The following is a 13,804-nucleotide window of genomic DNA, read 5'->3' as shown; positions in this document are numbered from 1 at the left end:
TTTTTGCTTTTTGGAGGGCAATTGGGGCTAAGTGACTTGCCCAAGGTCACATGGCTAGTTTTTGTGTTAAGTGTCTGAGGCTGGATTTGAACTCAGGTCCTCCTGACTCCAGGGCAAAATCTCAGTTACTAGACTTTGGGAAAGATTCAGCCATTAGGTCAGGGGCAATCTATTTCTCAAATGGCACCTTCTGGGATTCCAGAATTGGGCATATGCCAACCCCTAACAAATGGCACTTTGCTTAGGAGATTTGGTCTCTTTCAGATTTCTGAGCTGAGGCTTAGTTTAACAGCAGCCCAAACACTGTGATTTGAGGTTTGACTATTTTTATGGGCTGTCATGCTAAGAAGTCACAAAATATTTTTCTTTTTAAAAAAAAAAATTTTATTAATTAATTTTTAATTTTCAACATTCACTTCCATAAGATTTTGATTTCTAAATTTTCTCCCCATCCCTCCCCTGCCCCACTGGAAAAGCTTGCATTCTGTCCCTCAATCTGCCCTCACTTCTATCACCTGCACCCCCTTCTCTTATGCCCTTCCCTTCTATTTTCCTGCGAGGCAAGATATATTTCCATACCGAATTGCCTATATATCTAATTTCCCAGTTGAGTCACAAAACATTTGACAATTGCTGGCAGACAGGAGGGGGAGAATGCCCAAAAGTAAGGGGGTAGGAGTTCACTGAGATTCCCAGACACTATCCCAAAGGACAAGAGAATGCAGCATCCCATCCATTTGAATGAAGATAGGAGATAGGCTTCTGCCCTGGAGGCCACCTCAATGGCTAAATTCTCATTCTGGCCTTATATGTTGCCTCTGTTTTACAGTGTATAGGAGAATGGAATGATAAGGGGAGACCACTTTGGGCTTACTGCCTAAGGAATTAAATCCAGGCCTCACCCACCTACTTACACGGACAGCCAAAGCCAGAACTGGAAAACCTCTCCTGTCTTTCTCTCATCAATACTGTGCAGTAGTTAGCTAACCTATACTATTAACCAGAACTCCTCCTTAAACTCCTCTCCCACACAGCTCTAGTAGTCAACAACAACTGACAACAGCAGTCAGTCAACAAACACTTATTAAGCAACTGCGTGCCAGGCACTGTCCTGGAGATACAAAGAAAGGTAAAAGACAGTCTCTGCTTTGGAAGCTCACAATCTATTCCGGGAGACAACGTACTAGTAACTTCCTACCTATAACAAGCATTATGCAGGACAAATCGGAAAATATCAACAAAGGGAAGACGTTAGAATTAGAGGATCTGGGAAAGGTGTCCCATAGAAATTGGGGTTTTAGCTAGAACTTGAAGGAAGCCAGAGAAAGCAGGAGGGAGACATGACAAGGGAAAGCATTCCAGGCTTGGGGCACACCCGGAGAAAATACCCAGAGTCAAGATATGTGGAGTATCTCATCTGTGCAAGAACAAGGAAGGTCACTGTCACTGGATCAGAGTTATGTTGCCTTAGTTTCCTCATCTGTAAAAATGAGCTGGAGAAGGAAAGGGCAAAGCACATCCATATCTTTAACAAGAAAATTCCAAATGGGGTCACAAAGAGTTGGACACTACTGAAATGACTGAACAACAAAAAAAGAGGTGTAGAATATTGGAAAGGGCCCAGGGTCTTTGAACCACAAAGAGAGGATCTAGCATTTGATCCTGAAGGTGAAAAGGTGCCTCAAGTTTATTGAGTAGGGGTGGGATGGTGGGTGGGGTCAGACCAGCTCTTGAGGAAGAACATTTTTTTGGCTAAATGGAGGATGACTGGAAATAGGAGACTGAGGCAGGCAGACTCACCAAAAGTCTATCGCAATAGTCCAGGCATGAGGTGATGAGGGCCTACACCAATGTGGTAGCAGTGTCAGAGGAAAGAACTGGGCATATTCAAGAGATGCTGAAAAGGTGAAATAGACAGGCCTTGGCAACAGCCTGGATACAGGAGGAGGGGGATGGGGGCGGGTGAGATAGTGAAGGGTCTAGCACTACACCTAGGTTTTAAGGGGGGGAGGAAAGATAAGGAATTCAGTTCTGGACATGCTGGATCTAAGTTGTCCATCCAGTTCTAGCTAAACCTCTGAAAGGCAGCTGGAAATGTGAAATTAGAGGTCAGAGGAGAGGGTAGGGCAGGATGGGCAGATCTGGGAATCACCAACAGAGATAGCGATTAAATCCATGGAAGCTGATGACATGGTCAGACCTGTATAATGACAACACACATTCACAGTGGCTGTAAGGCTCAGGACCTTCTGAATCATCACAGGGCCAAAAAATTAAATGCCAAGCACAGTCTGCGTGTTGAATGTACTTAATTGTATTCTAGTTCTGTGAAGGAGCAGCTAGGTGGCCCAGTGGATAGAGCACCAGGCCTGGAGTCAGAAAGACTCCAGTTCAAATTCAGGAGTTCAAATTCAGCCTTAGACACTAGCTATGTGACCCTGGGCAAGTCACTTAACCGTTTGCCTCAGGTCCTCATCTCTAAAATGAGCTGGAGAAGGAAATGGTAAACCATTCCTGTATCTCTAATTTCTAAATGTAATCTCATTTCTGCTAAGAAAACTTCGAAAGCATCCCAGAGATACACACAACTAAAAATAACTGAACAATCCTGTGAAAATTGTTAATCCTTTAAGAGATATATGTAAATTCTCTGTTAAACAGAAGTCTATGTGAACAAAAACTGTCTATTCAGTAGATTTATTAACCTATTCCTACACATTATATTGTATTACCCTATTCCTATATATATTCTTAGCCTCGTCCTATATATTATTCCCATATATTCCTATATATTCCCATTACCTGGTTCTTTTGCTCATCTCTACCAAGAAAACTAGTAATTTCACTAATTAACCCTGTAGACTTGAAAAGATCCTAAAAATCTTTTGAATCATAAAAAATTTCATTTTGTCCATAGCAGATTGCTGATTACATTTTGTTGCGTTGTTATTCACCGAGATTCCACATTTTCTGGTGATATTGTATAACAGAATTGGCTTTAATTCGACATTCAAGTGGAGTCAGACAGTCTTCGGGGAGTGTTTTTATGGGCAGCCACTGGCTCTCCTTTACCCTAAGCCTACAAGGATCTATTAAGTTCTTACCCCAGCCAAGGAGGAAAGAGGGAAAACAATGCAATCCACATTACATCTCATCCAGCAAGAGGAAAGGGAACAGACAGGGCAGAACTCAAAAGAACACAGCAGAGAAACGAAAGAATCCAGATCACAGGGCCGGGAAGGAAGCCCATCTTGGATTTTCCAGGTTTGAGCTGGGCACCAGAAATGACCCATTACAGATGATGCAGGCCAACAAAGGTATGAGGGAGAGCTCCTAGAAAGGGTCCCCTGTTCAGAAAAGTCATTCTCCCTATCTAAAGGACAGGTCCACCCTCAGAAAGTCATTCATACTTCAAAGCACTCTAGTTCCTCTTTAAAAATGTAACTTAGGTCCTTTGGTCTGTGATTAGAATAGCCTAGAACAGAACAAGAATGAAAACTGACATTTTCATATAGCACTTTAGATTTTATAAGTATAAAATTTATATTCACATGTATCATCTTCTTTGATCCCAGAAAACTACCCTTCAATGTCGATAGCGAAGGTATTTTATTTTTTTGTTGCATTTTAAATTCCAAACTGTCTCCCTCCATCCCTCCCCACCTTGTACTAGAGAAGGCACTATTTGACATATGTGTGTGCATATACACATAGATATGTACATATACACATGTAAACCCATACTATGCATACATCTATCAGTTCTTTCTCTGGAGGTGAACAGCATCTTCGTGTGAAGGTATTACACCTATTTTGCAGATTATGAAACTAAGGTTACATGACCTGAGCAAAATTCACTTCACTTAGAAAGTAGCCACATACCAGCTTTGAGATTTAAATTCAGGGTTCATAACTCCAAATTTAATAGTCTGCCCGCTACAACACAACTGAACCATTCCCCTCCAGACTGCACTGTGGACTCGGTATCTTCAGGGCTTTCTCTGCCTTGCCATAAGAAACCGCTTCACTCTGGAAGCTCACTCTACCTTCAGCCCCTGTCTATTCTCTCTCTGATTGGCTGGTTCCAAAATCCAATTTTAAAGAGGATTCCCAGGTCAACTATTTCATCATTCTTCTCCAGGATATATTCCAGACTCTGGACTTTCTTTGTCATGCCTTATGCCAGTACCTTCATCTCTGCCCTACCCCTTTTCAGCTTTCTTTTTATTGTTGTCTTCCCCCCTCCCCAAGAATATAGGGGAAGGCAGGGACTGTTTTTCTTTCTGTTTTGTATTCCCAGTGCCTAGAATATAGTAAGCAATTAATAACTGCTTGTTGATTTGACCACATAAGTATGTTATGTGCCTATGGAAACTTTGAAAGGAGACCAAATGCATAGAACAGAGAGGCAAAAAGAATTAAAGATAAATTTTGCCAACAGAGGGAAAAGGAAGTCCAATGGGGATCCCAGTCAGAGACTAGATAGCACATCCATAAATGTACACCCACACATCACAGAATGATCATTGAATCATAGATTCAGGATTAGAATGTACTAGGGAATTGGTACAAACCAATGGCACCAGCTCCTTTGCTTTCTGCAGAGGCAGCTATGGTCTGTGCAAAGAACACTGGATTTGGAGTCAAGTCAAGTAAACCAGAACCTCTGTTCCAGCATTTACTAAAGTGTCTTAAACTTTTTCCACTCATGACCCCATCTGGGGTCGAGACCCATAGTTTAATAAGGCTAGATTGGGGGTTCTTAACTTGAGCTCTATGAGCTTGTTTTTTATAGTGACATATTTACTGAGAATATTTAAGTATTTGATAACTGCAGGTCACTAAAATTGGTTTCTTTTATGTTTCCTTTCATGCATTAAAAACACCATTCTGAGCAGGGGGTCCATAGTCTTCATCAGACCGTCAAATGGGTCCATAACACACACACACACACACACACACAGATTTTAAGAACCCCTATTTTAAATATTATTTTGCATTTCACTCCCTTGGATTAAGCATGACCCTTAGCAGGCTCCTCTTATAAATCAAACACTCCTGGGAAGGAGAAACTTGTTCATTCCAATACTATTAGTGCTAATCAGAAGATCCCTTTCCTCCCTGGTAGGATATCTTGCCACTAGCAAGGAGTTAAGTGAAGTCAAAGACAAAACATGCCAACATTTTGCCCCAAGCTGGTCCCGGAATTGGAAATTTGAAGGAAAGAAAGAACCCAGCTTCAAACTGCCCAGAAAATAGTGGTGAGAGATTCCCAAAGTCAGCTGAGAGGGGTGTGGAAGACCAGGAAACAATGGCTAGTGAAGGAGGAAGGACATCAGACAGTAGGCACAGATAGTTTAGGTGACTCACCCAGGGTAACAAAAAAAGCAACCAAATATCTAAGTTAAGAATCCAGGTGGCTCAGTGAATAGAGCACCTGCCCTGGAGTCAGGAGGAACTGGGATCAAGTCCGGCCTCAGGCACTTAACACAAAAATTAGCAGTGTGACCTTGGGCAAGTCACTTAATCCCAATTGCCCCCCCCCAAAAAAAAAAGCAAAACAAAACAAGGCGAAAAAAAAAAAAAAGAATCCAGATCTCTTGACCAAAGCTGACCCCTTGGTAAAATTACACGGTTGGCACATCTGTCTAGAACACCAACTAACTTCCCCTTTTCTGTACACCTTCCTCCCCACCCTCCATCCTTCAGGCACCCAATAATCACAAGAAACCAAGTCCTTTCCCATAACAAAGGGTAAACTCATTTCCACTTAAGTATTTAATGACCACAAAAAAAGTAAAAGAAAGCAACAGTGAAAGGCTTCTTATCTTAATCAATGCAGTGATTTCATAGGAATGACAATGACACTTGATTCCTACCTCTAAGCAGAGCAGTGGGGAGAGTCACTGGGAAACAACAAAGAAAATTTGTTTTTGTTTTTAAAGACTGAATGAATCCAGGGCAGGGCTGTGTCTTTGAGGAGCAGAGAGAAGGCAAAGCTTAATTCAAAGGTTGGAAGAGTGACTCCAGATGGGCCTTCTCAGAATTCTTCACATCCTACCACAGAGGGGGCCATCTCCTAGACTTAGGCACAGAGTCAGAGGAATGAATTAGGGATGGCAGGATTTCAGGCATTCAGGGCATCTGTGTAGATTTTTTCCCCCACAACAAATAAGCAGTCACCCTGTTCTTGATGCCTTCTCACTAGATCACATAATTTCTGGACCCCCAGAACTAAAAGAATTCTTAAAGACTGCCTGGTCCACAGTGATGTCGAACTCAAATAGAAATGGATCCCTGCTGGACTTGGGAAACTGCAAATTAACATTATCTCTGTTGCACTTGTATTTATTCTGTTGAACATTTCCCAATTACATTTTAATCTGGTTTGGTGGTACTTGAGCGGGGCCAGGAGATTGACACCTCTGAATTTACCATGAAATTAAATTAGCAAATGACAAAGGAAAAGCATCAGAGAGAGGAAGTTACATGGTGAAGATCAGGGGTGAGGCACCTACAGGACTTAGGCCACATGTAGCCTTCTAGGTCCTTGGGTGCAACCTTTTGACTGAGTCCAAGTTTTACAGAACAAATTCTTTTATGAAGGGGATTTGTTCTGTGAAGTTTGGATTCAGAGGGTGCCCTCAAGGCTGCAGGTTCCCCACCCCTGTCCAAGATCATAGACCTTGTTAGTGACAGGTCAGGACTAGAACTTGGGTCTCCTGCCCACCCATAATTCAGGGTGTTTTTTCCACTAATCTCCTGGGAGACTGATCAGCAGAGGACAAGACCCAGATAGACAAGGGAAAATTAAAGCCATGACTGAGAAGAACAGTGTCATGTAGTCTCACTCTTACTTTGTACCTGTGAAGGGGTCACCTATCAGGAGAGACAGATAACCTTCTCCATTTCCAGGGTGCTAAGTCTTCCTCCCAGTTCAACCTAAGCACAATGCTCCAGGATTGTACAGAAAGGAAGAGTGTCAGGCTATGGAGGGCAGTGTGGGTGGGGTTCAAATAGTAGGATGTCCTGGTCTCCTGGGCCACCATGAAGAATCAAAAACTAGTCAGTTGTCTGTTAATGATGGCTACAGCTCTGGGCCAATTCCCAAAATCTGGGAACAAAATTTAGGCAGAATACAAACTCCCATGAATACTAGTATGAATAGCTATGCTAACAGTAAATGGAGATGAATTTAATACTACATTTTCTTCTCTACTGTCTCCCAAAATAATGTCTTGATTCTTCAGGGACGGAGTTTAATAATGCACCCATGGTTAGGAGGAACCTTGATTTGCTTTGGGGATTGGATTGGCGGGGGAAGTCTAGTTTATTCAGCAATTTCGGAATAGTTCAAAGCAATGTTTTTCCTGGGAAATATCTACAGCAAGTCAATCAATAGCACTGAGAACATAACTTATACCATGACATCAGGACAAACAGGAGAAGACAAGAGTCAAAGTCACTTCGGTTTGCAGGGACAATTTCCCCCTACATTGAAAGAGGAAGAATTAGGGGGTACTGAGAGGGGATGGAGAGATCTAGCCCAATTTATCTTGTCATTCTGTGCTTCTGAGAACTGTATAAGCTTCACTAAAGTCAATATATGTTACTAATCACTTGACTTTGTATCATTACCCTGCCCCTACCCTCCAAATGCAGGTTTTACAGTCATCACTCATAAAAAGTAGGCAGAGAATGATTATTGGTTGACTTGAACAAATATTAATTTGAAAAAGTTTGTTTGAAATAGGCTTTCTCAAAAAACCAGATTTGCTGTCTAGGTATTTTAATGTGTCCCATTGCAGCAGATGTTCTCTAAAGCTCTGCAAACATTCTTGTTCCTATCAATCCAGAGGAAAAACCCCGGGCACCAGTGGCAGCTGCTAAGACCAGTGTAGATCTCCTAGGTCCAGTTCAGCAGTCGTCATTCCAGCTAACTTGGCAATCAACTTGCATTATATGGTCACCATGTTGAGTAATGGGATCACATGATGGGGAAAAGGAGGCAAGAGGAGAAAAAATGGACAGAAGCCATTTATTGCTTTGATTGCATAAGGCTAACATTAATCATACCCCACCCCTAACCCTAATTCCACAGAATCAGGTTTGGAGGGCAGGGGGAGAACATTTTTTAAAAGCACAGACACTAGCTGAGTCAGGGACACTAGACAGTTGGTTCCTATATATAGTCACTCCCTTTACCATTAGCTTCAGGGGCTGGTAACTTTTAAACCTGCCTACTTGGGCACTGATTTTACTTTATTTTGTTTTGCTTAAAGTCAGAGATGTAGGGATTGGAGGTGGGGTAGAAATGACACTAGTGATAAAATATAAAACATGAAAAGATTTTTTTTTTGCAGATCAATTTACTATAAAGGATTTAACAGAACCATTCAAAACAGCTGCAGCTCCATAAGGCACAGCGCATCAGTTAGTAGGGACAGTTCCAACCCAGAACCCCACAAGCCCTCTACAATGAGGTCATGGGAAGGGAACTTTGCAAGCAAAGTTAGCTAGCAATTCCTTGGCACTAAGAAGATACTAGGAAGGAAGGAAGGAAGGAAGGAAGGAAGGAAGGAAGGAAGAGAGGGAGGGAGGGAGGGAGGGAGGAGAAATAGATCTTCCACTACACAATGACATTACAACTTAGTAAGATCTTGCTTTTTTCAATCTGAAATTATAATCATTTCCATATCCTGAACAATAAAAATAGATGAGTTCTTTGGTTCCTCATCTTCCTTTCCTAAGTTGTATATTCATGTATAAGATTAGGACCCTGAAATATCTCATTCTTTTAGAATGAGATAGGGATTATGTCCTCCTAAGGGGGGAATTAGATATAGTTGTAAAGGTTTTTCTACTTAAAATTTTTTTTAAATTAAAAGCAATAATAGACTTTGAGGAAACAGGATCAGACTGTTTTAGAACCTGTATGTGTGTGTGTGTGTGTGTGTGTGTGTGTGTGTGTGTGTGTACACATACATGTATTTGGCTTCCAAATATTCACCCTCTTCTTTTTATGGTTCCCAGTCAGGGAAGCTACCCACTAAGAAGGTACCCACTAAGAGGGTTAGGGTTGCTCTGGAGACCCCAAAATACCAACAAGCTGGGTCCTGCTGAATGAACTCAACTCAAGGCTTCTCAGCCAAAGAAAAGTAAAATTTATTAAAAGTTCCCTTGCATTAGACACAGAGTACATCTGTGCTAGGTCATTCTATGTCGATCTCTCTATTCTATGGCATTCTACGGTGCTCTCACAGGAAGACCAGATGGGGGTCTTATATACAGAAGGTTGTGGGAGGAATCTAGGGGTGGTCTAGAGGAGGAGTTTGGGGAGGGTCTTCAGGAGGAGTTAATGAGGTAAATGAGTGATTAAGGGTGGGAAAGTAGCTGGAGACTACAGACAATGGTGGGCTAGGCCAGCTCAAGGGTAGATCCATATTTTGATAAGTGGGAAGTTTAGTAACAGGGTGGGAAATGTAGTAACAGAGATTTGGGTTCAGCCACAATGTATGGCTTTTAGCCTCAGCAAATAGGATGATTTAATCAAGAGTCTAAGGGAAGTTCCCAGAGCCTGTACCTCAAGGACTCAAGGAGAGCTAGAGGGGGCTCCCAGAGCCCATACCTCACCAAGGAGATATGATGTGCTGATGGAATGAACATTGGGAATGGGTTACTAGGAAAGAGAATGAATGTTCACCCCTCCCTCTCATTCCTTCTCCATGCACTTCTGTTTCTGTAAGGCCTACCTACCAAAAGGAACCGCCCCCAATAGAATTTGTCAATGCCTCAGTCACTGGTGGTCTCAAAGATCAAGGGGTGAATGGTTATAAGATTAAGCTTGATGGTTTGGGGGCCATCCCCTCTCAAGTTAGTCCTATTAAAATAGAATATCTAGAGTAAAATTTCTAGCCCCCTTTCTGTCTTGTAACTTCCTCCACCCTTTACTCAGGTAGCCTCCAGTCATTCTATTATTTTCATCTGTATCTCAACCCCAGCATAGTCCACTTTGGTAACTTCCCCCACCTCCCATTCAATCCAGATTCAAGTTGATTCAATCAGCTTGAGGAATTACTGGGGAGTAGAGACAGAGACAAATCAGAAGGCTATTGTGTAACAGCCTGCCAAGCAACAGACATTCACTAAAAGCTAACTACACTTTGCTCAACTCTGCAAGTACAAAGAGTGGCAAAAATCTGTGTGGAGTCAATATTTGTTGATTTCCGAATTCCTACCTTTGCACACAAGGTCCTAACGCCTAGAACGCTCTCTTGCCTTCACCATCCCCTCTCAGAATTCTTAGCTTTCCTACAAGCCTCAGCTCAAAAACCACCTCTACAAGAAGTTCTAATTAGTGTTTATTTTTGGTCTTATCCCCACTGTAGAATGTAAACTCCTTGAAGGCAGGGCCTGCTTTTTCCTTTAGATGTGTGTCTCAGTGATTTACAGATTAGGCACTTAAGAAATATTTCTAGGATGAAGTGGACGTGTGAATGGAAGCTATTTAAAACACGTTTTGATGGGGGGGGGGGGGGGGGGGGGGGGGAGGGGCAAGGGGGAAGAAAACCAGGAGGGTCCTCAATGTGAGCGAGGACTAGCTTGGAAGGAAAAGTGGGGGAGGTTGTACAAAGTTTTCTTCACTTCACATTTTGCTGAAGGGAGAATCGGAGAGGAAAGTGGGGCGGGGTGGAGGAAGAGAAACCATCACCAGTTCTCAGCGCTAGGGCTCCGAGGACGACTGGTTTGCAGCCTCCCTGGGTGATGGAACTGAGGCATGGAGAGGGAGAGTGGTCCCCTGGGCACACACAGTAGGACTACCTGCGATCAGAAGCCCTGACGTGCCGGTCCGACAGCTCCTCGCAGCCAAGGGCTCGCACCCCTGCACTTAGGGGACCCCGCACCTGGGCGCCCCCGCCCCCGCACGTCGGCAGCTCCGCATCCACACCCCGGCCCCCAGCACACGCCTCCCTCCTGGCTCCGCCCAGTACCTTGTAAAAAGCCACATTCCCCAGTCCTCCGCAGCAGTCGTATTCGGCTACCCGGCTCTGCGGGGTCCCTTGTCGGGTGTTGCCCGAGCTGCCCCCCGCCTCCTCGTCTGCCCATTCACCCCCGGGCCCCAAGGTCGCCGCCACCCTGGATCCGGGGGGGGGGGCGGTCAGGAGGGCCCCCCGCCCTTCGCTCGCCCCTAAACTTCTTGGCCCATCCTCACTGGCACTTCCCAGGTTAATCCCCTCCGCCCGGGATGCCGATTCACACGCTTCGCGTAGAGCCTTCTGGGAAATGTAGTCCGCTCCCTCCCCATCCTCCTCGGCCTTCCTCGAGCCGCGGAGCCCTAGTGGAGGGGACGGAACTACGAGTCCCAGGAATTCTGGAGGAGCTCTTCCCCACTCTCTTAAAGAGAACTTCCAAGGTGCGTCTCAGGAGCCCGAGAGCCGCCACCACGTGTCCTTGGGTCCCTGGCCCGCTGGGTCGGCTCACCAACCCCCAGCCCACCCGCTCTCTCCACTCTCAGTAGCAGCCCTTCTTAGCCTACCTGGGGTTACTGACCTGTCGTCCCTCTCCTCTGCCAGTGATGGGATTGGAAGGTTAGGATTGGGGGGAGTTGATATAAATAACTTCCCCAGCGGGAATCCAGGAGGTGGACTTTGTCCTGGAAAGAGCCCCCTCCCCCATCCTCCCCACCTCCTCCCCCCACCCCTTCCTCCTACGGGTGTTTGGCCTGGGGCCGTGCATGCCTAGTACAAACAGTCCCAGTTAGACCCAAAACTGACGACACGCACCCTCGGCTTCGGGGAGCTAGCTTCTCCACCCACCCACCCACCTCCAGCACGCCCTTCACTTATCCAGGGTCTTCCCTTTCACTCCGGGACACCCGGAACCAAACTCGCAGGGTGTGCCATCCCCCAGGTCCATTCTGAAGGAATGCCAGGCTCTCCAGGGGCGACTGTCCATCAATTTCTTTGGGCTAGTAGGAGGCAGCAAAAGGATTCAGAAAACACTTTATTTCACGCAGGCTTTCGGAGTGGAGCAATTGAATGGATGGAGGCAGACTTAGAAAGGTTTCACAGCAAGAGGGAAAGGTTGAGGGAGACTGGTTCGGGAGGGGACATCTTACCTGGATGGTGATACTGCCCAGGACAATCCGTAGATCTGCCATGGCCTTTTCACTGAACTTCCTTCTCTTCGGGAGAATGTAAGCTGCTTGAGTACAGGAACTTTCCCTTTGCGTTTCTGAGTACCTCCTTTCCCCCATCTAGTCCCTGAGCTCCTCGAAACCAAAGACCATTATTATTATTAATCTTTTCTGTCTCCCCAGAACTCCTGATTACAAAGGAATCCGTTCAATAAAGACTTAGTTAATTGATCAGTTGTTGACTCCCCTTTTTCCTTCTTCCTTAACTCTGCCTCCCGGCCAGTTCCCATTTCGAACATCAAGGAAACATCGCTGGTTGTAGAAATGGTTCTTTTGACCCGACACAGCCTTTTTTGCAGCCCTGTAGTAGATGGGCGAATACATTTGTTACCCGATAGACTATATGGTGAGAGTAAGGTCCTAGAAGCTTCAAGGCTTCCTTCTCAGTCATTGCCCGTTGTCAATTATTGAACATGACTTTGAGCATCAGTGTGATGTCAGCCTGACTTGATTCCCTTGAAGAGAAAGGAAAAGGGGGAGAAATAACCACTGTTTTGGAAATATCCAATGGTTCTTAGGTTTACTACCAATCATACTTCTCAGTAGAGATATAGGAGGCAAAATCAAGCTTTATTATATATGCTTCGGCAAAGACCCAGAATTTTCAAATAATTCTGAATCCAGAAAAAAAAGATTTCTTACAGTTTATAGAGTCTTCAATTAAATCAAATAGATGAAGAAAGAGAATACAATTTTTGGATTGTAGATGTGGAAATTTACAACTACTGACTTACATTACAAAGATATGCTTGTAAGGCTTACATTTCAAAGAAAGCAGAAGAATAAAATCCTACCAGATCTAGTTTACAAAAAGTCTTAACAAAGGGAGGAATCTGGGCTGTGGTCATCACGTGTAGCACAAATTCTTTTACAAGGTGAAGTTTCTTATCTCAATCAAAATGATTGGGAATCAGGAAAATCTGCAGCAAAGTGGCTTTTCTCATAATTAAAGTCTTGCTGGACACAAATTAGTAATGTAGAAAAAGAAATTTAAAAAACCTCTTACAACACCACTGTATTATCCTCATGTGTCCATATTATTGGAGGCCTGTGGTGACTACCTAACTTTCCTCTCCCAAAGCCCCAACCCTTGCCCCTCATTCCCCAAGGTCTGAGCAGTTTTTCTTTTAAATTGACTTTTATCTCCAAATAGGGAAAGATCAATATTAGAGATCAAACTGTTAACTGATGCAACCTGGTGGACCCAAGCTCCTCCCACCCACCCATTCTTTCCCTTTGTTAAAATTTCTAACATCATTCGTCAGAAATTAAGTATATAAATTGTAATGGGATTCTAATGATTCAAGTGAGAAAGTCTTCTTTGATCACTGCTCAGCAGGAACTTTTGTTTTTATCATAAAACTATTGAATCTTGGACTGGCACTTAACCTGAGAGTTCCAGTGAAGTACAGAAACCCTGCTTGAGAGCCGAAGTTGAGGACATCTTCTAGCCTCTGCCTAACACTTCCAGACTCAGAACTCCCTACCTCACAAAGCAGCCCTTTAGGTTGCTGAATGACTCTAGTTCTTATAAACTTCTCTACCTTTTATCAGGTCTGAAATCTGCCCCTATATAACTTTCATTCTTCTTTTTGTTAATTCTGGTTT

The 13,804-nt window shown here is 43.9% G+C and overlaps 1 protein-coding gene across 5 annotated transcripts in view; it reads right to left on the bottom strand.

Annotated features, from left to right (window-relative positions):
• The window catches only part of PEMT (phosphatidylethanolamine N-methyltransferase), a 170,341-nt gene extending 158,077 nt beyond the window's left edge, over nt 1-12,264 (bottom strand). The window contains exon 1 of one of the 5 annotated variants that reach the window (XM_069087900.1): nt 12,119-12,264. In XM_069087900.1, coding sequence (XP_068944001.1) covers nt 12,119-12,256 — 138 coding nt within the window. In that variant the 5' untranslated portion in view covers nt 12,257-12,264. Of the gene's footprint in view, nt 1-10,821; nt 10,970-10,991; nt 11,283-11,536; nt 11,700-12,118 lie in introns of those variants that run through there. The other 4 variants (XM_069087903.1, XM_069087901.1, XM_069087904.1 and 1 more) reach the window with 4 other exon arrangements.
• Between the last annotated feature and the right edge of the window lie 1,540 nt (nt 12,265-13,804).

Source organism: Petaurus breviceps, unplaced genomic scaffold (genome assembly GCF_028583685.1).
Source record: "Petaurus breviceps papuanus isolate PSGF00001 unplaced genomic scaffold, PetGlider_PUasm1.0 183, whole genome shotgun sequence".
Classification (NCBI taxonomy): domain Eukaryota; kingdom Metazoa; phylum Chordata; class Mammalia; order Diprotodontia; family Petauridae; genus Petaurus; species Petaurus breviceps.
The sequence above is the reverse complement of the archived record's forward strand: the minus strand, read 5'-3'. Positions and strand labels throughout refer to the sequence as shown.